At 44.1% G+C, this 25,052-nt stretch overlaps 1 protein-coding gene across 10 annotated transcripts in view; it reads right to left on the bottom strand.

Annotated features, from left to right (window-relative positions):
• plekha5 (pleckstrin homology domain containing, family A member 5) overlaps positions 1-14,519 on the bottom strand; it is a 107,963-nt gene extending 93,444 nt beyond the window's left edge. For 9 of the 10 annotated variants that reach the window (XM_035528276.1, XM_035528279.1, XM_035528280.1 and 6 more), the window contains exons 1-3: positions 14,369-14,519; positions 14,201-14,277; positions 13,468-13,525 (exon numbers count right to left, since the gene is read on the bottom strand). In XM_035528276.1, the coding sequence (XP_035384169.1) occupies positions 13,468-13,525; positions 14,201-14,277; positions 14,369-14,460 (227 nt within the window). In that variant the 5' untranslated portion in view covers positions 14,461-14,519. Of the gene's footprint in view, positions 1-4,035; positions 4,479-13,467; positions 13,526-14,200; positions 14,278-14,368 lie in introns of those variants that run through there. The other variant, XM_027007560.2, reaches the window with a different exon arrangement.
• Between the last annotated feature and the right edge of the window lie 10,533 nt (positions 14,520-25,052).

Here is a 25,052-nt window from a genome sequence, read left to right as displayed (position 1 = left end):
ACAGTTTAAGCTCTTGTTAAGCACAGTTGATTACAAGCCTGTTTAACAGGAAGAACTGAGCACAGAAGGGACACACGGAAGGGAGCACATACACACTCTGGGAAGGGACACACAGAAGGGAGCACAGACACACACTGTTCGGGGACACACACGGGAGGAAGCACACACACACTGTGAAGATAAACACACTGAAACATTCAGAAGAGGCTTCCACTCTGCACGCTAGCGAGTCCAGCAGAGCAGAGGCGAGTGGCAAGGGTGAGATAGGACAGCAGGGTGAGACAGGAGGGCTGCACACACACACAGGGACTCCCAGAGCGACCGTCACCAAGACTGCTGCTCTCCAACACAGAAACCAAACCTGTGTTTTCAAACCCAAACTGTCTGTGTTTCCACATCGGTAACACAGAGGTCAGAGGACACTGGTCACACCTGGTTATTTTTGAAATGATTGCTGTTCTATGCTTAACACACATCAAAGCGTTCTTTAGGGTAAGAGACTGGAGGCATATCTTCAGACTAGTACACAAGGTTTCTTCTTCATGTTCTAGGGAGTTTTTCCTTGCTACTGTCACCCTTGTCTTGCTCACTGGGAGCTTGGACTTGGACGTTTGTAAAGCTGCTTTGTGACAACACCTTATATAGTGCTATATAAATACATTTGACTTGAATTGATGTAAACACTGCAAAGAGGATGTGAAGCAGAGGAAAGACTCTGCGCTGTGGACACAAGCTCCGCCCATACAGTTCTCTTCCTGACACCAGGTACACAGTCTACCAGGTACACACTGTCCACAGTCCTGTTTTCTTTCCTGAACACACTGTGCTTCTGTAGCCATGATTGACAATTTCCTGATTGCTTAATCTCAGAAAGGGATCATTGAGAAAGACAAAAATGTCATTTAGTCTGATCCCAGCACAGGAGCGCTTAATTTACACCTAAATGCTAAACCTTCGGTCATCTTCCATGTCATTGGCCGTACAGATTACAGGCCCATTGTCTGCTGTGAGATGGTAAACTGAGAGATTTCCAGTCATTTTCTTTCTTCATGGTAAAAACATGGACAGCAACTACAGAAGCTGATTGACTTTTATAGACTGCTGTTACACTCAATAGATGCTCAAGTTTACAGAAATGAAGAAAGGTGAACCAGGCTAAATAGAAAATGAGAGAGAGAGAGACAGGGGAAGAGAGAGAGAGAGAGAGAGAGAGAGAGAGAATGTGTATATGTGAGTCAGGGGCTGGACAGAGAACAGCTGTCTGCTGGTGAGACACAGACATGGTGATTACAGATCTCTGCATTTCACTGTGCACATCATCACATACTCACCACATGACAATACACTGCCATTTGCATTCTGGTACAAGTTGTTCCATCATGAGGAGTTCGTCACAGTGGAGATGTCGGGATAACATCATCGATGGAACATTTTTGAAAACTCCTAATAGTATGTCAGCTCTCATCAGTTCTTACAAAGTGAGCATTCTCTAATACATGGGACAGATAAGCTCCACCCAAATGAACGCACAGCCCAACTGACACAACCTGCATGTCCATAAAAACAATATCACTTGACACAAACTGGCCTTCAGTACAATCATATTGTGTGACAGTTTTAACTGGACAGTTTCTGGACCTCTGATGACCTCTGAGGGAGAGGTTACAAGAGCACAACCTAATCCCCAAAACACTTCCTCATTAAAACAAAAATATTTGCATTTTGGAGTAACACATGGCTGCATTTCTGAGTTTAATGATGACAAAGTCATCCAGTACTTTACAATGACTGTAACCGTGTAAGAGAGACTACAGTGACAGATATTACCTGTATGATTTTTCAAATACTGAAAAAATGTGTTTAAAGATGCTATAAGTGACAATATGGTTTTGGCTTGGTGTGCAGTACATGCAGTAGGTACCATTTCTCCACAGCCAAACTAATGAGCAGTTTGTATCAGTTCCACTCTCAGACAGAAACATGTCGTACACTGACCTACAATATATGCATTAGAATAAATCAATGGGTCAATGCTTTTTATTTTACTGTATTTATAACATTATTTGACAGATTATGAGTTTTTCTGTCTATAATTTTGTGAGGAGCACACTGATACTTCCTGATTCCTGACCTGCAGAGCCCAGAAGAGCCACATAGACAATTTTCTTTTCCTCACAGCATGTGTTTTAGAGACAGTGATCAGGAAGTAGAGGTAGATTACACCGTATGCTCTTTACAAAAAGCTTACAGTAGCTTTCATTAAACAAAGACGTGACCATAAGGAGAGGAAGCCATCTTTATTACCGCACATTCAAACCTTCTCATGTTATGGTCTCCATATCTCTGAACAACACGCTGCTCAGATTGAGGAAAACACGGAAATGAAGCAACGTGTGCAGGTCACAGTAGCAGGTCTTTCAAAAGCAAGACACATGAACTAAACTCTTTCTGTGAAGGGAACAGATCTATGTGAAGCCTACATGGCTATGAGAAGGTTACAGGTCTATGAGAACAGGTCTTTGTGAAGGTTACAGGTCAATGTGAACAGTCTGTGTGAAGGTTACAGGTCTCTGTGAACAGGTCTTTGTGAAGGGAACTGATATGCATTAGTGGGTATAAACTAGTGATGGATGAAATGCTGCTTACTGGTGAAACTAGTCATTAGACGTGTGAAAGGTTCTGAGGTTTATTCAGTGGTCACCATTAGTCTGCAGTCACATCACATGCTGACTATGGCTGTATGGAAGACACAGCAGGCTTAGCAAGGCCCCCTGGTGATGGGGGAGGGGCTTAAGAAGGGAGGGGCTTCTTCAGGCCAGAGCCAATCGCAGCCTCTACAGCAGTATGAGGTCACTTCCTCATCTCATGGCCCTGCTGTAGTTCTGGTTCTCCTGCTTACAAGAGATGGCAAAAGGAGAAAAGCTACAGGACAGTTAGCAGAAGATCTCTCTCTCTCTCTCTCTCACACACACACACACATCAGAGTCCTGGAAAACAATCAGCACCCACCCACTTCAGAGCATAGTCTCATCTGGAACACATCATGCATATTCACACAAGCACACGGTGATGAGGGCAGAAGAATGTTCCACACACCCCTCTCTCCGTCTAACTCCACCCCCCAACCTCAGACGTGCTCACACAGTGCAGAACCATTAGGAAATCCTGCAGGTGAATTATTAACAGGAGGGAAGGAGAGATAGGGAAGATAATGGCTGTTCTTTAGCAGGCCCGGCTCCTCTGCTCAGGTTCTGGAGCCCCAGACATTATCAGCACCTTTCATTCTTCCTGCTCAGCAGTGTTCATGGGTGTTAGTGGTACCACCTCAAAGCCCCTGGCAGATCTCCCCACACAGCGCTGGGGATGTTAATGGCTTCCCATGCTAATAACCCTGATAGCCATGCACAATTACCACCTCAGTCAGAGTGGAAATACACAGCCTTCTACTAACATTTCCTTGTCAAGCACCCAGAAGGAGATTTATGCATAATGGACTTGAAATGCACATATTGTTTGCATTTTAATGTTATTGTATGCACATTAGATATTGTATTCTATTCTCTTAAGTGTGACATTTATCTTATGAGACAGTTAACGATATTCCCCAAGAACAGGTAGAGACAAGATTCATGTTGAAAATGATATAAATTTATTTGACTTCAATGAGAATTCTTTTTTATGGTGGTAAAACAGCAACATAGTAATTAACATGTAGCGTCTAAACAAGCTCAAGAAAGACAACTTAAATGCTAAAACAAATACTAAAAACTTAAACACTAAACATAATAGAAAGCAGAGTGCAATTATTTCAGTGCTAATGTAACGTGGGCAAACCCCTGAGAGTGACATGAGTCCTGACAGGGACAACACATCGCAAGCCTCAGCATATCTATCTATCTATATCTATATGTGTGTGTGTGTATGCATATATATTTAGATATATTTAAAACCCCCCTTTGCCCTCCGCGTAAACCAGCCTAGTGCTCATCACAGCATGAGTCTGCTAGCTAGCCAACTGCTACACCAGCCCCATACAGCCCCACAGAACCCCGCTGGAGAAGTTGAACGCACAATTAAAATAAGAGGACTGGTTTTTCAGGCTGCATCACACCTGTTCAACATCCTTACATATGGTGGCTTAAGGCTAAGGCCTATTCATATCAATCTAAATGAAGTATAATTACATAAACAATCGCAGGGTGGGGAGAGCTTCAGGGCATTCCCACATTACCACAGCTCACCACAGTCTTGGAAAATTTACCTCATAATTAGTCTTTGTTGGCTGAACACACTAAAGCATTATTTGATCCTTCAATCTTACCTTTGACCCCTTAGCCCAAAACCTTAGGAGAACCCACATCAACGTCAACATGGAGCATGTTCATTCCCACCCCAAGCATCTGTGTTGCTGTCTGAGCTCCAGCTGGGTGAAGGCAGATCTGAGTGCACACGTTCTCCCTCAGTGCACACGGGAGCACCTGCATGGTGAAACGTTGAAGGTGCTGTTGAATTTTCATGCGTGTGCCACAGTTGAGGCCACAATGTCCCTAAAAACCCACCAAGGCTGCTCATGCGCAACACAGCCTCCTCTCAGAGGTGAACTAATGCAGTCCTGGGACGGGTCCAGAGGGGCAGCATAACCCATACTACTAGAGAAACAACTGCACTGTAATCCAACATAAGACATTCAGAAAAGCCCCACATACATGCAGAAGCCAAAATCTTGCCAAATGTGGGTTAAACATATTTAAAAATCCATTAATATGCCCCACATGCAAAATGAATTTTGTTGATCTGGCTCTCTCCTTCATGTTGCACTGGTCTCTCACACTGTTGCTCATACACACACTGGCTGGTTAATGCAAAGCCCTAGACTCACGTGAGTCTCCCACTCTCACACACCACGGCCCTGACAGCCTCTCACACCTGCAGGACAGCGGGGACCCACCTCGCCGTCCATTTAACCCTTATATGAAGGCATTTATCTGACATGTTCTAATTAAATGAAGAACTAAAATAAAAACTGACAACACATGCAAAAAAGACAGATGAGAGAGTGAGAGGGAAAAAGAGAGAGTGAAAAACCAGTAAATCACTTCATTATTACAAACATCTCCTCTGTGTCCCCACAGGGGCCTGATTAAGGCAGTAATTCAGAAAATCTCATTTGGGCAGTTTAAAGGCATATCCATAACACTCTGGACACCTCATTAGCACTTTACAGGCGCTGCCAGCTCCAGGCTTTCACAGACGCAGCAACAGCGTCAGAAACACCCCCAACCACTCGTTTACACGTCTGTCTGCAGTCCAAAACCGGGCACAACAAAGGCACACTCATCCATCGTCTCACAACAGAATGAAAATGGAGCGCAAATATTCAGGAGGGTCATATTGGTCACCTACACACCACAGGGCTACAGCCCGGCTACACCCTACACCACAGGGCTATCCTGTACAACCTAACTACACCCTACACCACAGGGCTACAATCTAGCTCCACCCTACACCAAAGGGCTATCCTGTACAGCCTAGCTACACCCTACATCACAGGGCTACAATCTAGCTCCACCCTACACCAAAGGGCTATCATGTACAGCCTAGCTACACCCTACACCACAGGGCTATCCTGTACAACCTATCTACACCCTACACCACAGGGCTAACCAATACAACCCAACCCTACACCAGTGACGAAGGCGGAGGGCAGCAACCCGGCCCAGATCTCGCAACCAGGTCCTACAAATGATAAATACATACACTGTACAACTCAGACCCTGGACCACAGCACAAGGCTGGTGGGCCTGAATGGCACGATCATGGCCCTTTGTGTCTGCTCTTTCTTCTCAGTCCTGGGATTAAACTCTGGATTATCTCCAGGGCAGATTATTGGTGGGGATGCCAAACATCTTGGGTCTAAAAAGCAACTGTATGATTAGATCATGGGGTGTCAAATTAAGCATGTTCACAAAGGAACAAACCCACTTCCAGACGACATGCCACTCTCACTGCAGCCTATGCTGTCAGCCTCATGGAGTGAAGCATTCTTCTGGGTCCTACATCAATATGTTCCTGCAAAATCTTAAATTCTCACTCAAAGTGGAGGAATTACATTTACATTCACATTTGCATTCACAGCATTTAACAGACGCTCTTATCCAGAGTGACTTACAAAAGTGCTTTATCATTTACTCACAATGTGTCCTAGCCAGTACAGTAGGTTATAACACAAGGATCAATGCTGATGCCTAGAAGTGCAAAACACGTATAAGCCCTATTCGACTCCCTCCTGCTCCACTGTAGTCTTACAGGAAAAACAGTATTTGCATATTTCAAAGTCAAAGCAGCCATGCAATAACAGTTTTCCATCTGAGCCTGATGAGTACAGTCCCGTAACAGCCCCGTAACAGCCCCGTAACAGCCCCGTAACAGCCCCGTAACAGCCCTCTAACATTCATGGTTTGTTTTCCGCTCCATACAGTTGCTACAAAATGCAGCAGCACAATTTTGTTTGTTTTAAAAGTGAAAAAAAAGAAAAAGAGATAGAAAACTAAACACTCCAACACTGACTGCACATCTACAAGCATTTCAGGACAAATCGCCAAATTATTCGAAACCTGATTAACTTTATCCTTACGTGGTTAGCCAGGTGCTAGCATCTGCAAAAATAACATAACTGGTTTCTGCAGAAGGCCAAGATTCACACCGAGTCAGAAAACCCACATTATTCTATTAGAGCTGCACGCTACAGCAGTTAAACACCTCACACCAATGACCAAGGCCAGCCTGTGTGTACACCATGCCACATCAGGGGAGGAGACCACAAAAACACTGTCTACAGCTCCTCCCCCACAGGGCCATGGGAGCAAAGGCCCAGATAGGAATTGGTGGGAATTACTGGAAAGGCAGACGATTTGGAAACTAGGGAGAGATCCAGAGATTGGCAAGCAAATGCCAGACACTGAATCTAGTCCAAACACACTCAGTTGTTTGGCTCAGGTGGGTCTGACCGCTCTACAGCATGTGACTACATGGAGAGATCATGCAGTAGGGAATAAAGAAAGAGGTGCCAATGCAATTACCAGTGCCAGTACAATTACCAGTGCCAATGCAATTACCAGTGTCAGTATAATTACCAGTGCCAACACAATTACCGGTGCCAGTATAATTACCAGTGCCAATGCAATTACCAGTGTCAGTATAATTACCAGTGCCAACACAATTACCGGTGCCAGTATAATTACCAGTGCCAATGCAATTACCAGTGTCAGTATAATTACCAGTGCCAACACAATTACTGGTGCCAGTATAATTACCAGTGCCAATGCAATTACCAGTGTCAGTATAATTAACAGTGCCAACGCAATTACTGGTGCCAGTATAATTACCAGTGCCAATGCAATTACCAGTGTCAGTATAATTAACAGTGCCAACGCAATTACTGGTGCCAGTATAATTACTAGTGCCAATGCAATTACCAGTGCCAGTATAATTGCCAGCACCAATATAATTAATATTGCCAATAAAAAAATACCAGTGCCAACGCAATTACCAGCACCAGTACGATTACCAGCGCCAATAAAAATTACCAGTACATCTAAACTGAAACTAGTAGCATTCTGTTTATTTTCTTACTCAAAATGTTCCATCATATAATTTTCTGTATTATGTTAATATACTTTTTCCAAAATGAAATTAAAAATGGTGTATGAACAGTAATCCAAAGCCAAGTTGTTTCTATCAATCAGTCTAATGCACGCACGCACACACGCACAAATCATCAAACTTCATGCCCCTGATGCCAAACCTGACGCCCCCGACAAAGACGCACTGGACACCTTTGTGTAATAACCAACACACATTCCCAGTGATGGGCAAAGGTCAACATTTGAACCACTTTGCAATGATGCACAAAACTCCAGAGTGGCATCCTAGACTTTTACACGAGCTCCTGAGTCAGTGACTTTAGGTGTGAACACACTGTGAACCTCACAAATAACCTTGTGTTCACCTGCCATTGCCTGTAGATGTCAGAACATGACGGAGACACTGAAGCCCCTCCAACACACCTGCAGCCCACACCACCTAAACGCTTCACCTGGGAACAACAGGTATGATGTAAAGACTAGTTGTTGAAAAAAAATATTATTTCGATATTATATTGATATTAAAACTGGCCAGACGTCTGGGGTTTCTGTCCTGCCCCTCCTCCATTTTCTCTTGGCTCCGCCCTCATTATGTCACAATCTCTTGGCTCCATCCTTGTCTCAAGTCAGTGTGGTTTCATTCAGAGAAAGACCATACAAATTAAATATGCACAAACACCACCGTCTGACTGACTGAAATCATTTTAATCATATTTTTAAACTTTTTTTTAGTTTTCACTTTTTTTTTTTAAGTTTTCAACTAATATAAATAAACAGGCTTCATCACACTTCATCTCCTTACATGGGCAAAATGACCATTCAGCTGTAAGAGCCAGTTCCTAAACACACTGACCTGCAGACGACACCTGAACCTCAGACACGCTCCTTAAAAAGACAGATATGGTTATGGGAATGACTACAACCTCAAAACAGCAAGACAAACTGTGCTCTTTAAATCCAGTTCTTGTCTTCCTGGATGCTTGGCAACCCCCTGACCCCTGCTATGAAACCCCTGTCCCCAAAACCAAGACAAATTAAAACAGTCCGTCGGTCTCTAGGAGATTCGCTCCCATGTGCTGGCAAGCACCTAACACACCTTGAACTGGTGACTATGTGAAGAGGCGTCCTGAGTCCTGGTGTGTCTCGTAGCGCACGAACGTGCTGCTGGCCTCTAGCCAAGCTCTGTCTGCGCCAGCAGGAAGTCAGTTTATCTTGGGTGGGGTGCTGAATTACGACACACTGCAACACTGGCAAGACAGACATTCCAAAAAGGATCAACGTCCCTTCTTCTACAGCACATGGGATTAAAGCAGTCCAGATTCCTCCAAATTCCACAAAATCAAGCAGAAACATGACAGCTCCTTTAAGTTCCTTCTTGTATGACCTGTTCAGTGTCTTAACGTGAAGCTGTAAATGTGGGAGCATGGATACGGAGATATAAGCAGATATCATTATCTGCTGGGTCTGTGGGACACCGTCTCATACAGCGTGCTGCCTAAGAGATTCAATTTCTCTCCGGCATACCGCTCAGTTCTTTCTCCATTCCACTGTTGACCTCTGACCTCTGAGACTCTCCATTCCCGAAAGAGGATGTGGCTCTGTAGTCCGCCTGGTCGCATCCCAGAGCCCACGCCGGGGACCTGGTCACCAAAAAGACGCTCCCTGCGACAGCAACGGGAAACTGGGGGACTCAATACTGCAAAATAAACTCCACCTTTCTGGAGTGACCAGGTCAAACTAATCTCCCTGGTCTGCATGCAGATGTGTTTAAAAACCCATAAGGAGGTCGTATGCATGGAATTACACGTCATCACACAAATTAATATTGTTTGTACAGGCATGTTGGTGATGCTGCCTAAATGTTTGCTTTAGGACATAAAAAAACTCCCTTCCTGATGTGCAGCTGGGATGATACCATTTCTTTTAGCTGTTCTATTAAATGCCATATACATACATAAATCTAGAGAAACCTGCAATATATTTGTCTGCATTAAGTTGAAGAATGAATTTCCCAAAATCAGAGAAGAAATCTCAGTCTCTCAGTTCCAGCACAGGAACAGACAAAGGGACAGACACAGGGACATAAAGGGTGTACAGGTCTGTGTATTTGCAGGTTCACGTTACCCTTCTCAGTCTTACACTAATGGAATGCTGAATTGTTCTGTTTTATAGACATGTTTTCACCATCACACCTGTGTGAAAGGCAACCAGCTCTTGTCTGTAAACGGACTGTTTAATTAAAGAGACAATCTGAGCACCGCCTGAGAAGCCGGCGCTCTGACCCTGTGACGGGGGTCACGTGGGCGGGTGGGAAGCGTGAAGAATCCAAACCGAGGTCATAAAAATCAGCAACTCACATTACCTGCATTGTTAGGAGTGAAAAGCACTTTACGAAGCGCTGGAGAGCGGGCGAAGGGCCGAGATGTCACATGTCTCACGGTCGTCCCCGCTGGGCAGGAAGGGAGATGACAGGCAGGAGGCTCGTTCACAGCTCATGGCATCACACAAAACACACACAAATCCAGCACGAGACCCCGTGGCTCTCAGTGAAGTTGCATGTCCACACGCTGCAGCAGACTGAAGGAGACTGCGCTCAGATGTTTGGATGAGTTATGACAACAGTGGTGGCTATGTCTGGTTAAAACCTCAGGAAGCACTGCTGCTGCCCTGACCCCTGACCCAGAACCAGATGCTCCCCTGGCCTCACTGAGGAACCGCCAGCTTGGACTGACTTGATTAAAGGTCTGTCTTGACCTTCTCACTGAGGGCACCCAGGGACCAGAGAGGCCTGTCCCCAACAGCTCTCATAGCTTAAGACGACACACTGCTGTAAGCATCTCTCTGGCTTTTCCCATGCTGACTACTGAGATTTTTCACTTAGCATACCATGATCATCCTGACAAACAATAAATAATAATACGGCAGCCAGGTGACCTTTATAATTGCAGCAGAAGTGTCACTGCTTATACAAATATTACAGTCTGTGATTTACTTAAGAATTCCTACAAAAGCCAAAGCTAAACTGAATAACTCACGTACAGTTGAAAAAAAAAAAGAAGTCTATATCGGATGTGAGAATACAGCTGTCAAGTTCTGCTTCATTCCAATGTAAGCAGAAATTTCTTATCAGAACAGAACATAGTTCAGACAAAACGCTGTCAAAATTACCTGCAACGTAAAGCAACTTTCACCCTGCATACACAGGGACGTGTAGAGACAAACACACGAATATACACAAACACATACACAGCCCTTGAGCCCTGCTCCACAGCCCCGCCTCCGAGCCCCATCCAAAGAGCACAGAGGCAGAAGGGGAAAGTGGCCCCTGTTTGAGTTACAAGTCCAGGAAGGCAACAGAAGCTTTTTATCACACTTACTGTCCCCAAAGACTTCTTCAGCGTGGCGAACCTGCAGCCTGTCTCAGGCGAGTGGTCCCAGCTCCACTGTCCTAGAGGACTTGTGGGACAACATACCAATAACAGGATTTGATTTAGTGGCATCTGAATGACACAAGAAAATTCTCACTCCTGAGCTACAAACAAACCAGAGTGGGACTACTATGATGTTTTTATTGGATTTGTACCCTTGCAGTAACCTGATGTTAGTTTCAGACTGACACACACACACACACACACACACCTTCCACTGCTGCAAGACTGAAATGGCAGAATCTAAACTGCACCTCAGTAAAGAGCACGCCACAGTTGGGGAAGTGACCTTTGGAACTTTTCCCTGTTGACTTTGCATGGATTTGTCTGTTTAGTTTCTGAGTTTTCTATATTGGTCTCCAGAACCGTTTAAGACTGCATGGCTAAGCAGGTACACATAAACCAGAACTCTGAGCCTCTGAGTCTCAGTCTCTGAATGTCTGTGTCTGAGTCTCTGGGTCTCGAGAGTCTTTATAGAGACAGCCCTGCTCACTGCTCTTCCATCCGTTTTGGTGTCCCTGCCCTTCCCACAAAAAGCAACTTGAGCCAAGAATGAGAAAAGGGGAGTGTGGTCTTCAGCTTGTCTTTGGCCCACTGTCCAATCCCATGGCAACCTGTTAAGCAGTGGGTGGGAACTAATGACCAAAAACATGCTGTTCGATAGCTATGCGTTCAGAGACGTCAGTGTTTAAGGAGTGCAGCTCTCAGTACGCACAGCAGACAGGACACCCTACCTCCTCCACCGCTGGACTCAACCCCAGCTTACAGGTCTCTCCACGAGCTCTGGTCCCTGCAGAAACCAGCAGGAACCTAGAGGGCCCTGCTCAGTTTGAAATGAACATGATATTATTCCCAAACAGTGACATTAGCAGATCAAACTACAGCAGGCCAGTGCCTCTGTGTGAGAGTCTCTGAATCTCTGTGTGATGTTACTGTGTTGTGCACAGAGGTGGTGTTGATGTGTGATGGGGTCAGAAGTCACTCCTAGAGTAGTGCGAGTGACACCTTCATTCCCTCGACACTTCACAAAACACGTCTCAGGAGAGAAGGCAATGAAGTATAGGGTGGTCCATGCTATGTAGCTCAGCCCTCAGATCTGTCTGTACTGAGGGTTATGTGAGCTCGCTGGGGAACAGATCCAGTCAGCTGAGAACGTCTCCAGCATGTAAGGAGGACAGCGTTCCACAGGCAGCAGGTCTCACCACTGCCCTACACACTCCACAACGTCCTGCCACGGCCATCACACGATCACCAGAGCCACCAGGGCACCTGTGCAGGCAGTAACCCTCCCCAAACCCACTTCAGACACAAACCAACTAGCACTGAACAGAAGTGACAGACCACAAATTAGACAGATCATATCAGCTTAATATTTACTTACACACAGTGTGCAGCAAAGCCCACCGATTAAACACAACAGTGTACACAAGCTCTTCGTTTTTACACAAACAAAATCAGAAAGTACTTCACAACCCAGCTTGCTGAGACACTAATGGAAAAGCTCTGACATCATTCAGAGACCATTCACACACCACAGAGTCACCGAGTCACAGTAATTGATACTTTTAGCTGTCAAATCAGTTTTGAGGGAGACTTAAGGGTAAGAAAGAAATTATTATACAAGAACATGCCATTAAAAGCTTCATTGTATGGGGTAACCAAGAGATGCTTTCAGAATGCATTAAAGTGAACATGGGCTCATTCAGATTTCGCACACACTCACAGTACAGTGAAAGGTAGCCGGAATTCTGCTGTACTGCCAGTCTGAAGAATGATTCCCACATCCCTTCTGCACTAAGACAAATGATGCAGCTTTAATCTGCATCAGGCACGCAGAAAACGTACTCTAATGGTTGGAACTGATCCGGTGTGAAATGGGACATTTCTGTCTGTAGCCTCATTGTAACGACATGGTTTAAACGCAAGGTAACCATGAGAACACGTCATTCATATACCGCTTTTCATGCACCCAAAGACACATAATAACTGGAATCAACTTTCCTCAAGACTGCAGCGCGGGCTGATGTTTATGCAAATATGTGAATAGAAACATGCAGAAGGTATGGAGATCACTGCAGGGCGCAACAGTCTCGAGCCACTAAAAAACAAGACGACAAACGTGCATGGACTCGAATTGCTGGCTATATGTGGGCTAATAACGTTTAGGTCCTGAGGGAACGGAGCGCCAACAAGCAGAGCCTGTTCGTCCAAACTCACTCTGAGTCACGCGGCCCTGTCAAGCCGCGCGCCACCCTGACACTAATGACTTGCTTGGAAACGGGAGAGGAAAAGCAAGTTGTAGCGGGTGCCTAAATAGCGCACGAGGAAACGTGACAGTCATAGGCCTCCTTTGACGAACGGGGATCACTGTGTGATGGTCTTTAAATCTAACTCACTTGATGAAGCAGCGTGCTCCTTCGAACGTATATCCTTCTTCCCACCCGGTTGGTAAATCTGAGGGAGGAAAACAACAATTAGTTGCTTTTGCGGTGGAGTGTGCAGCGGCTCAGCCTGAAAGCAGGATCTGCAGTGTTGTGGTCCAACCCGGGGCACCTCTCGCAACTGAACAGAACCCGCAGAGCATCGCACATTCAGGGCTGCGCGGAGTTCCGTTTATATCCGACCGTGTTTGCTCAGCACTACAGATTTATTTATCCTCAAGTGATGTAATTCCTCTGGGCTGATAACGGCACGAGACGGCGATCAGCCGTAGCACGCGGGCTCGCTCACGCGCAGGACCCGAGGAGTGTGTGCGGTTGCTCGACAGAACTGCGCGTTACGGTCTTCAGCCGAGGAGCTGCTGGGGTTAAAGCATTACACACTCGGCTCTAAAACCTCTCGCTCGCACTGTTCGCCCAGGCTCGAGGTGCATGTAAACCGCAGCGCTCCCTTCGACACCTGGACGTGCCACAGACACGCGGTACCGGCCCAGTGTCGGACGGCAGGGCGGCGCGCTGTGACGGAACGGAACTTCTGTAACAGCGCGTCCAGACGCAGCTCAGGCATGCGGCCATTGCAGCCGCTGCGCAGTGACCCAGCTGCGGCAGCTGCTCGTGCAGGGCTCCGTAACGCCGTGGCTCCCTGCGCCTCTCACTCACCGCCTCACGAGCACGGAGCAGCAGCGCTTACCGGGAGTCTTCCTATGTCCGGTAATGAGCGCCTCTCCCGTGACGGGGTGCAGCCAGGTCGTGCTCTTCGCTTCTTCGCTGTTGGGCAAGAAATGAGAGCATGTAAAAGACCCGTAGCGAGCGCGTGAGCCAAGGCTTATCCAGAAGTTTACATTCCCATCATAATTACTTGATAAAGAAGACGCGTCCGTCCCGGGTCACCCCGTAACTCCACGAAGAAGGCAGGCAAGACAGCCAGTCGGGGTTTAGAACCGCCGCCATGTCTAACACTGAGCAGCCTCGAGATGCGCGTCGCCGTGGTGCTCGCGCGTACACGGAAACCTTAGCAACGGAGTCTCGTGCAGTCGGGACGAAGCGGCCCTCTGGGGGGCGGGCGCGTGCCTGTCAAATAATTTACATCTATCTTCTTCCTTCTCTGTAATAAATTAAGATACGTTTACTCACGTGCTATGTATGCTTCCACTTGCCGTGCTTATCAGCATCATGGTTGTGTTGAGCACTCAAACCTCTTAAATTAAAATGAAAATCAAAAATGACCTTTTAATAATAGATTAGAAAATAACATTTTGTTTGGAGGTTTACAGAATTTTTTCCATCCATGTGTTTGCATGCATGTGCAATATTTTGTACATATATTCTAGTGTTTTTGCTTTTAAGTCAAAGTCAAATGTATTTATACAGCACTTTTTACAACACCTGTTATCACAAAGCAGCTTTACAAATGTACCAAGTCCAAAGCCCCAGTCTAACAGCCCGAGTGCAGAGCAGGATGCACAGCCTCCCTTGTCAGAGACAGACGTTTATTAATGGTGGCACTCACATAACATAAACGGTGAACATGAATACACATATAACTAGCGTTAACAACAGCAACATAAACAATACCCAGCGATGATGCACACACCAACAGGGGTTGAACTACACACAGACACACAACATTAAACCATGTGCAGGTGTGTGCTATCAAGGAGGGCGTGGTTACAAATAAGACAACGTGAATCCCACTGCATGCGACGGGCAGTACCACATGACCAGTGGCAAGGGGACATCCAGTGAGCAAGCCAAGGCCAACAGTGGCAAAGAAAAACTCCCTAGAGCATGAGGAAGAAACCTTGAGAGGAACCAAGCCTCAAAGGGGGGCCCATCCTTTTCTGGCTGAGTGTGTTTCTACCTTTAGGGGTAACTGGTGTTATATTTGTTTATAAATCCTTCTCTGAAATGATGCCAGTAGACACTTTTACATATGTATATCTTATGTCTTATGGAGACATAATACAGCCTTTATCACTGTAAAAAGAAATCAGAAAAAATACTAAATATCTTTTCTCTTTTTTAGCAACTCTGTTAGGACTATGTATTCCAACATGGTTTCTTCCTGTTTCATGTGTTCTGGAGAATTAGTGGTCAGTGTGCTGGTTCTGTGTGCTGGTTCCGTGTGCTGTGACAGGTCTTTAAACTCAGCACAAGGCCCAGGTTGACTCTCTGACCTTGTGTTGGTCTCCACACCACTAATCTAGACAATTAATAAATCAGTCTAGGAGAGGAGCTTAAAGCAGATCAGTGTGAGTGTGTCTGTGGGGGGGGACACTTCTGCTAGATCCCCTGTTGTCTTTGGGCCTAAGGGGAACACTGAGTGTGGGATGGGTTTTTATTTTCTCCCATTTGATTGGTTGTGGGGGGGTTTTGTGATTGGCTATGACAGCAGGCAGAAATTATTGCTGAATATCAAAGTTAAGTTCACACATTTTCTCCTTGTGATGAGAACAGGGCATTAAGACCAAGTTCCCTCTCATTTTAATACCTGCTGGTGTGTGAGTCCTGTAGTAGTGTTGGTTCCCTCCACACCCTCCTCTCCTCCTGTACCCATCATGTCTGCTCCAAGTTTTCATTAAGCTTCCCAATGATCCTGGAGCTGGTTTTCCCCACAGTTATTAAATCGGAATTGAGTTCTGCATGTAAAGGTTATTAATGAGGCTTTTATATATTAGATATATTAGAAGTTGTGACAGGTACAGCCCCTGTGACACAGTCTGCAACTGCTTTCTGAAGGATCTTCGGACTTTAGATATGAACCCAAAGTTTACATTTACATTTACATTTACGGCATTTAGCAGATGCTCTTATCCAGAGCAACTTACAAAAGTGTTTTGTCGTTTCCTCATAGAGTACATCCTAGTACAGTACAGTAAGTTAGAGTCCAACATACCAATGAACTAGAATACGGTAGAAATACAGGGATCACTACTGACACCTAGAAGTACAAAATACATAAGGCCTATCTTAAACAATGATAAGTGCAATAAACAATAAGTGCTAGAGTTTGTTAAACAACATCAGTGTAATAATCAATACCCTACAATAAGTACTGCGTTTGAAGACTGCAAGGGACTCTGCTGTCCGGACAGCAAGTGGGAGTTCATTCCACCATCTTAGTCTCAATGCTTTCTTCCATGAGACCTGAAGCAAGGTATTTCAAGCCGAGCCGTACTTGAGGTTCAAAGTACTCGAGGTACGGATCAGGCTTTGACCATTGACCTCATGTATGAAGGGGCTGGTCCATTTTTGGCTTTGTAGGCAAGCATCAAGGTTTTAAATCTGATGCATGCAGCTACTGGAAGCCTAATAAAGGGAGCGCAGCAGTGGAATAATGTGTGAACTTCCAAAGATTGAAGACCAGTCATGCTGCTGCATTCTGGACAAGTTGTAGAGGTTTGATGGCTCTTAGAGGAAGACCAGCAAGTAGTGAGTTGCAGTAGTCCAGCTTTGAGATCACAAGAGACTGCACAAGCACCTGGGTAGGTTCCTGCGAGGGCCGAATCCTTTGTATGTTACAAAGGAAAAATCTGCAAGACCGGGTTAGATTAGAAACATGAGTTGAGAACAACATCTGGTTATCCAAAGTTATGCCAAGGCTATGGGCAGCTTTGGATGGTGATACCAGGAAGATCTTGAAGGAAACTGTGAGGTCATGGTAAGGGTTGGGAGTACCTGGGATGTACAGAAGCTCGATTTTACTGGGGTTGAGCTTCAAGTGGTGGGCTGTCATCCATGACGCAATGTCAGTCAAGCATGCTGAGAGACGTCTGGAGAACTGCGTGTCAGAGGGTGGAAAAAAAGAAATAATTGAGTGTCATCAGCATAGCAGTGGTAGGAGAAACCATGAGATGATATTACATTGCCACAAGAACAAGTATACAAAGAGAAGAGAAGGGGGTCTAAAACTGAACCTTGTGGAACACCAGTGGAGAGTCTACATGGTTTGGATGTGGATCCTCTCTATGTCACCTGATAGAACCATCCTTCCAGATAGGACTGAAATCATCTCCAAGCAGAGCCAGTCACACCAAGCCTGGAGAAAACAGAGTGAAGAATGTTGTGGTTCACTGTGTCAAAGGCTGCCAAATGGTCTAGAAGAATCAAAGCAGATGACAGTTTGGCAGATTTAGCAGCATGAAGTTTCTCCTCCACTGCTATGAGGGCTCTTTCTGTAGAATGTGCCGGTTTGTAGCCAGACTGCAGCTGGTTCTGGGTGAGGAAAATAGACAATTGATTGTAAACTGCTCAATCAAGGGCTTTTGAGAGGAGAGGGATACCGATAACTTTGGAGCCGTCAAGTGTGGCTTTCTTGAGGATTGGTACCACCCTGGCAGTTTTGAATGCACATATCCAGAAGATAAGGAGTTGTTGATGATGACAGAGATGAAAGGAAGCAGATCTCTTACGATTGTCTGGAACAGAGTGGAAGGAATTGGACCCAGCAGACATGCAGTCGGATTGCTGGAAGTCAGGAGTTGAAGAATTTCATCTGAGGAGAGAGGAGAAAAAGAAGTCAGAGAGTTGTATGTTGGGGAATGCACGTTGGTTGGAGGAGTGGGAACAGTGGAAAAGGACTGGCGGATTGCTGCAACCTTCTCCTCAGAGAGGTTGGTGAAAATCTCCGGAGTAAGAGATGAGGAAGGAGGGGGAGGGGGAGGATTAAGGAGAGAAGAAAAAATCGTGAAGAGCTTGCGTGGATCAGATGCTGTTGATTCAAATTTTTCTCTGTTGTAGGATGACTTTGCAGCTGTTACATCCAGTGAGAACTTGGAAAGGAGAGACTGATGTGAACTGAGGTCTGCATCTAGGTGAGATTTCTTCCACCGCCTCTCTGAAGTCCTTAGTTTTGTCCTGTGGCAGCGAAGTGTTTCTGTCAGCCAGGGGGCAGGTGGGGAGGACTTAGCAGGTCTAGAGGAGAGAGAGCACAGAAGATTAATTGATGATGGGAGTGTAGAAATGAATTAGTAACTGTATCCAGAGAGAGAGAGAAGACAGAGAGTCAGGGTGTGGAAGGGTGGACACAATAGTAGAAGTAAGGGAAGAGGGAGTTATGGAGTGCAGATTGCAACGGAAGGAGGAAGGACACGTTGGGGAGGACTGGATGGAAAGAGAAGGAGAGAGAGAAGGATAGAAAGTGATGGTCCGAGAGGTGGAGGGGGGCGACTGCGATGTCCGATGTTGTGGTGGTGCGGGTGAAGATCAGGTCCAGAACATTGCCCGCTTTGTGAGTCAGAGGAGAGTGGTTGAGGGTGAGGTTGAATGCTGCCAACAGTGGTAGGATGCAGGAGGAATGCAGCTTGTCTGATGGAAGGTTGAAGTCTCCAAGGAGATTGGGTGGATTTCCTTAAATGGGGCACAGTTATGAACTTCTGTCTGTTTTTAAAAATGTCATTCCTTATTGAGTTTATTATTAAAAATGGCCCACTTTAAGATCATTTAAAGCTTGCATGTCAACTTCTCATTTATTATAATAATTCTGAAAAATGCTGTGTTTATGCAACGTTGGCTCAAGTGCCGCAAGGCGGTGAACAGGACGCACAGACTCCCTCGACATAGTGAGACATTTAATGGCATAAAACATTGATGACACTTGCAGCACTTACACATAACAACGAACAGTGTAGACAGGAACAACTAACAACTAATAATGGCTACACACACACAATAACACTAATGATAACAATAACAGTAACAATGACCAATGACTATGCACACACAGGTGGGGGTTTAAATAGACAGACAAACAATTAACATCAACCTCTCGACAGTTGTGTGCCATCACAGAGGGTGTGGCTACAAACTATGGTGAACCCCTGCACGCAGCAGGCCGTACCATGTGACTTGTGGGGGTGGGAACGTTCCATGCCAGTTTAGAGAAGAGTGAACACTCCCCCACCCCAAAAAGTATATTCCAAAGTCTACTCCTCCAAGAGAGTAAATGCTAAGAGAATAAATACCAAGGGAGTAAACACCAAGAGAGTAGATACCAAGAGAGTAGATACCAAGAGAGTAAATACCAAGAGAGTAGATACCAAGAGAGTAGATACCAAGAGAGTAGATACCAAGCGAGTAAATGCCAAGAGGGTAAATACCAAGAGAGTAAACACCAATGTGCCTTATGGTGTCATTATGTTTTCATATTATTATTCTAGTTAATATATTATATATTATTATATATGTTATATTATATATTATTATATATCTACATTTATGATAATTTAATTTAAGATCTGTATATTGTGTTTGTCATTTCATGATGAGGCTTGTCACTGTACCTTCGGAATGTTGTAATGGTACTGTGTGGCAGAACACACCAAGGTCAGAGACCACAGCATTTTTTTAACATAAACAATTGTAGGCCTCAGTCACTCACTCACTCACTCACTTATTCATTCACTCACTCATTCATTCACTTACTCATTCACTTATTTGCTCACTCATTGACTCATTTACTGACTCATACATTTGCTCACCCACTCATTCAATTGCTTACTCACGCACTCATTCACTCACTCCCGAATTTCATTCACTCATTCACTCACTCACTCAATCACTCACTCACTCACTCACTCACTCATCCACTCACTCATTCATTGTCTTCTTCTCCCCTTTTCTTTTTATACTGCTTCTAGTTAAACTTTGATGATAGACCTGTTAGTTAGACAGATGTGTACAATAAATATTTAAAAAAAACACTATCCTGACTCATAGTTCCAAAATGTCTGGCAGCTTGGTGCCATTACCCGAATGTCACCTCTCTGGTTTTGCCGTTCTTTCAAAATCAAATAAAAAACAATGTCAGCTTTGTTACATTCCTAAGTCAGACAGAAGTAGTGCAAGATCACCACAAAACCTGTATGTGAAGCTAATGTGTGTGTAGTCTTTCTATTAACTGCAGGAAGTCTCATGCAAGTATCCCACCAGAGGGGAGTCTCATTGGCGGGAGTACAGTGTGAAACCTCACTGGCTGGTGTGCAGTGTGAGACCTCACTAGCTGGTGTACAGTATGTAACCTCACTGGCTGGCGTACAGTATGAAACCTCACTGGCTGGCGTACAGTGTGAAACCTGACTAGCTGGTGTACAGTGTGAAACTTCACTGTCTGCTATACAGTGTGAAACCTCAGAGGCTGTTACACTCATGTAGTAAGTGAGAAGACCCAGATGGAAGCCTTGACTGGTCCATCTCTCCAGTGCCATGCGTACTGGAAAAAAGATTGGAATAAAGTTTTAATTAAATTGTGAATGATTTAATACTGCAAAGAACATCAAGAAAGCTACCACTGCTGATAGGATCTAAGATTTAAAATGGTGCATGTAAATAAACATCTTTTATTTTTTGAATGGGAAGATTTTGCATGCTATAGCCATTTCGATCTTCACTAAAACAGCCAATGTTAACTATTCAGAAGCTCAGCAAATGATCAAAAGGTGGAAGATAAAAACATCATGACACTTTTATAAATAAGAGATGAGCTACAAGAAAAAGTCTGCATTCCTGCTGAATTGGAAAAGTTAGAAAGAGATTAAACTAAAAACTTTATGGTCTGAAGTGAAGACATATGCAAGACCTATGACAAAGACAGAAGCAGAAAGGGTAAAACAAGCCATGTCAGAGATCACTACACCAAGGACAGAAAACACAACCCTAACAACCCTTACCCTAACACAAGATATAGAAGAACAGCTGCATTAAACTGAAACAAATGAAAAAGTAATGAGAAAGGTGAACAAGCTCAAAACAGAAACTGCCCTTACCCCTAACACAAACTGCCCTTACCCCTAACACAAACTGCCCTTACACCTAACAGAAACTGTCCTTACACCTAACACAAACTGCCCTTACACCTAACACAAACTGCCCTTACACCTAACAAAAACTGCCCTTACCCCTAACACAAACTGCCCTTACACCTAACACAAACTGCCCTTACACCTAACAAAAACTGCCCTTACACCTAACACAAACTGCCCTTACACCTAACAATACTATCTACCAGAGGTGGGTAGTAACATGCTACATTTATTCCATTACATTTACCTAAATATCTTTTTGAACAAAATGTACTTTTAAGGGTTGTTTTTAAAAGGGTACTTTATACTCAAGTACATTTGCAAAGTAAAAAATGTAGCTTTATTTCATTATATTCATCAACATTCCTCCCATTACATTTAAAAATAATTTTTATATTTTGCACGTTTCTCCACAACTTGACAAGTGTGGGAGGGTTGGTGAAATCTTTAAAGATGAACACTCAGTGAAATCTCTAAACATGACAAACATGCAGCTAACAAAGAGGTAACATACAGCTAACATACCCCTAACCCTCCCACTCCTCCCACCTCCACCCCTCACCCCATTAATCTACTCCATACCCTCTTCTCCACCCGCATGCATCCATACCTCCGTGTACCTACATCCTACCCTACTTTTATTGCTTTGTTTTACAATTTAATAAAGCAGCAAATTAAAAATGATAAATTATGCTGCATTTATCCACTAGATATTTGTCTGGAGTCATGCTTATGTTTTTATTTTTGCTTACTATTTTATTTCCAAAACAAAATTGCTGAACTTTGCTTCTGTTCTACTTTGTAAAAATGTTTTACAAATGTTTTAGTTTATTTAAAAAGACATCAGAGAAAATAATTTAATAAAAATTTAGAGCAGCAGTAAAGTGAATGTGGGTGATAGAAGTGTGTGTGATGATCTAGAGCTGATGTGTGGGTGATGATATAGAGCTGAAGTGTGTTATTATATAGAACTGGTGTGTATGTGATGATATAGAGCTGAAGTATGTTATATAGAAGTGGTGTGTATGTGATGATCTAGAGCTGACGTGTGGGTGATGATATAGAGCTGAAGTGTGTTATTATATAGAACTGGTGTGTATGTGATGATATAGAGCTGACGTGTGAGTGATGATATAGAGCTGAAGTGTGTTATATAGAACTGGTGTGTATGTGATGATATAGAGCTGAAGTATGTTATTATATAGAAGTGGTGTGTATGTGATGATCTAGAGCTGACGTGTGGGTGATGATATAGAGCTGAAGTGTGTTATATAGAACTGGTGTGTATGTGATGATATAGAGCTGAAGTATGTTATTATATAGAAGTGGTGTGTATGTGATGATCTAGAGCTGACGTGTGGGTGATGATATAGAGCTGAAGTGTGTGTGATGATATTTCCTGTCTGTCTGGCATTTTAGCTCATCAGCACACTCTGTTATCTGATGTTTCACAAACTGCACCATCACCTCTTCATTTGTGCAGGAGAGACAAACACCTGTAGGAGTCTTTAATGGAAGACTGGTGTGAGTCCTACAACATCAAGTTCCAAGGAACCATAGCTATGGCCCAGATGAAGGGCTTCTTAGCAGAGGAAACAGTGCAGCAGGACCATGAAGTACAAAACCTTTCCATCTTGTCAACTATTCTCACTGACCCCTAATCATTATCTAAAAGAAACCCAGAAGAAATTTCCATGTTGGACATTACTGACAGTCCAACATTATCTACAAGTTTTGTGTGTATTTGTCCATATCGGAAATTTACTCTGTTCTCTTCAGCTCTTGCCTCTCTGGATCATCATGTGTATGTCACCCATTACCAGGAGCTCCTGTTCTCGGGGGTCATCATGCATGTATCTGACAAACCCTATTTAACTGGCAGCCTAACGTTCCATTTTTCACTGACTTTGCAAGATGGTGAGCTGTTCCAAAGTGACTGAAACCCTCCGCCAGCAGGTTGTCCCAAAAAAAAAGGCCAAAGGGGTGACCATATCAGCCATAGCAAGAGAAGCTGGTCATTCCAAGACTGTGATTTCTAGAATATTGCATCTTTACATCATAAACTCATTCAAGTCCCCCAAGAAGGCTGGTCATCCATGAAAGACAAATGCAAGAGAGGACAGGATAATGCGGAGAATCTCCATGGGTAATCGGTTCATCACTGCAGCTGGGATTGCTCGCCGGTTCAGCACTGAACAGGGTAAGGATCTGTCTCATCATAGTGTCTTGACGTTTAAGAGCATTTGGACTGAAAGCCCACTCTGCAATGACGAAAACTGTTATTAGCAGAAAGAATCAAAAGGCTAGACTAACCTTTGGTGAGGAGCATGTTGTGTGGACAGAGAAAAAGTGATCCAGAGTTCACTTTAGTAATGAAAGCAAATTTAATTTATTTGAGTCTGATGGGGAAAACATTATATTCGTCGACAAACTGGGGAAAGACTGAACCCAAAATGTATAAAGAAGTTAGTGAAAAGGGGAATGTTTTTGGCAGCAGGAGTTGGTCCTATCATACAGCTACATGGCAGAGTGAATGCAAGTGTGTATCAAAACCTTCTTCACCAACATGTGGTTCCTCCCTTGCATTCATCACTCAATCAGCCAGCAATTTTCATGCAGGACAATGCCCCTGTCACACAGCAAAACGGGTAAAGCAGTTCCTTGCAACTGAAAGCATTGAAACAATGAAATGTCCTCATCTAAACCCAATAGAAAACCTCTGGAAAATCCTTGGTGACAAAGTTATGGCTAAGAAGCCCACAACAGTCACTGAACTCTGGAAGAGAGTACAAAATCACGCCATAGCAGTGTGAGAGACTAGTGATGTCCTGTGGCTGCAGATGTGCTGAAGTCATTCAAAGCAACGGCCTGTACACTTCCTACTGACTGTTGACTGTTGTAACCTTCAGAACATTTAGTTGTGATCTTTGTCTGTGCTACAGCCATTGCTGTTCTCTAATTTTGGTATATCCCTAACAAAAACATTCTTCAAATGTTGGTCAATGAAGATGACATTATTTCTGAAAAAATCAAGTGTTCATAAATTGTTCTCTAATTTCGATCTCCAGTGTATGTGTCTGTCTGCTTGTGGGTGTGGCCTTTTTGGATCTCTCTTCATTCCAGTTGGTGTGGGAGAACAGGGAGAGTAGCTGAGTGAGTCTGCAGGCAGATGAGACAGCATTTATTTAAACTCCCATTAAAAGCACACAAGTATGCACCGGCACAGACAGATGCATGCAGACACACACACACACACACACACACACACACACACACACACACACACACACACACACACACACAAGTATACAGAGAGATTCACATACACATATATGCATATAAATACAACAACAGATATTCATAAACACATACAGACAGACACATAGATACATATACATTTCAGATAGATAAATACATGCATTTGCACTATAATATGGTAGCACAGTAAGGTATCTATTTTTTCACCTGAGAGTCACCCCTGCCAACACACACAAATGCACATGCACATACACACACAGTCCCCTTCATGAAAATAGCATAAGATACCATATACTTCCTGAGAGTAAAGATGAACAACAAGCTTAGAGGGTTGTGTTTTAATAATTATGGCACATCTACATAATCATAACCAATAACAAGCACATTTACATAATCATAACCAATAACAAGCTCATTTACATAATCATAACCAATAACAAGCACTCTCTATCAAGTAGCCCAGAGGCAGCAACATGCAATTAATTG

Source organism: Electrophorus electricus, chromosome 7 (assembly GCF_013358815.1).
Source record: "Electrophorus electricus isolate fEleEle1 chromosome 7, fEleEle1.pri, whole genome shotgun sequence".
NCBI classification, from domain to species: domain Eukaryota; kingdom Metazoa; phylum Chordata; class Actinopteri; order Gymnotiformes; family Gymnotidae; genus Electrophorus; species Electrophorus electricus.
Note: the sequence above shows the minus strand (reverse complement) of the source record. Positions and strands in the feature narration are given on the sequence as shown.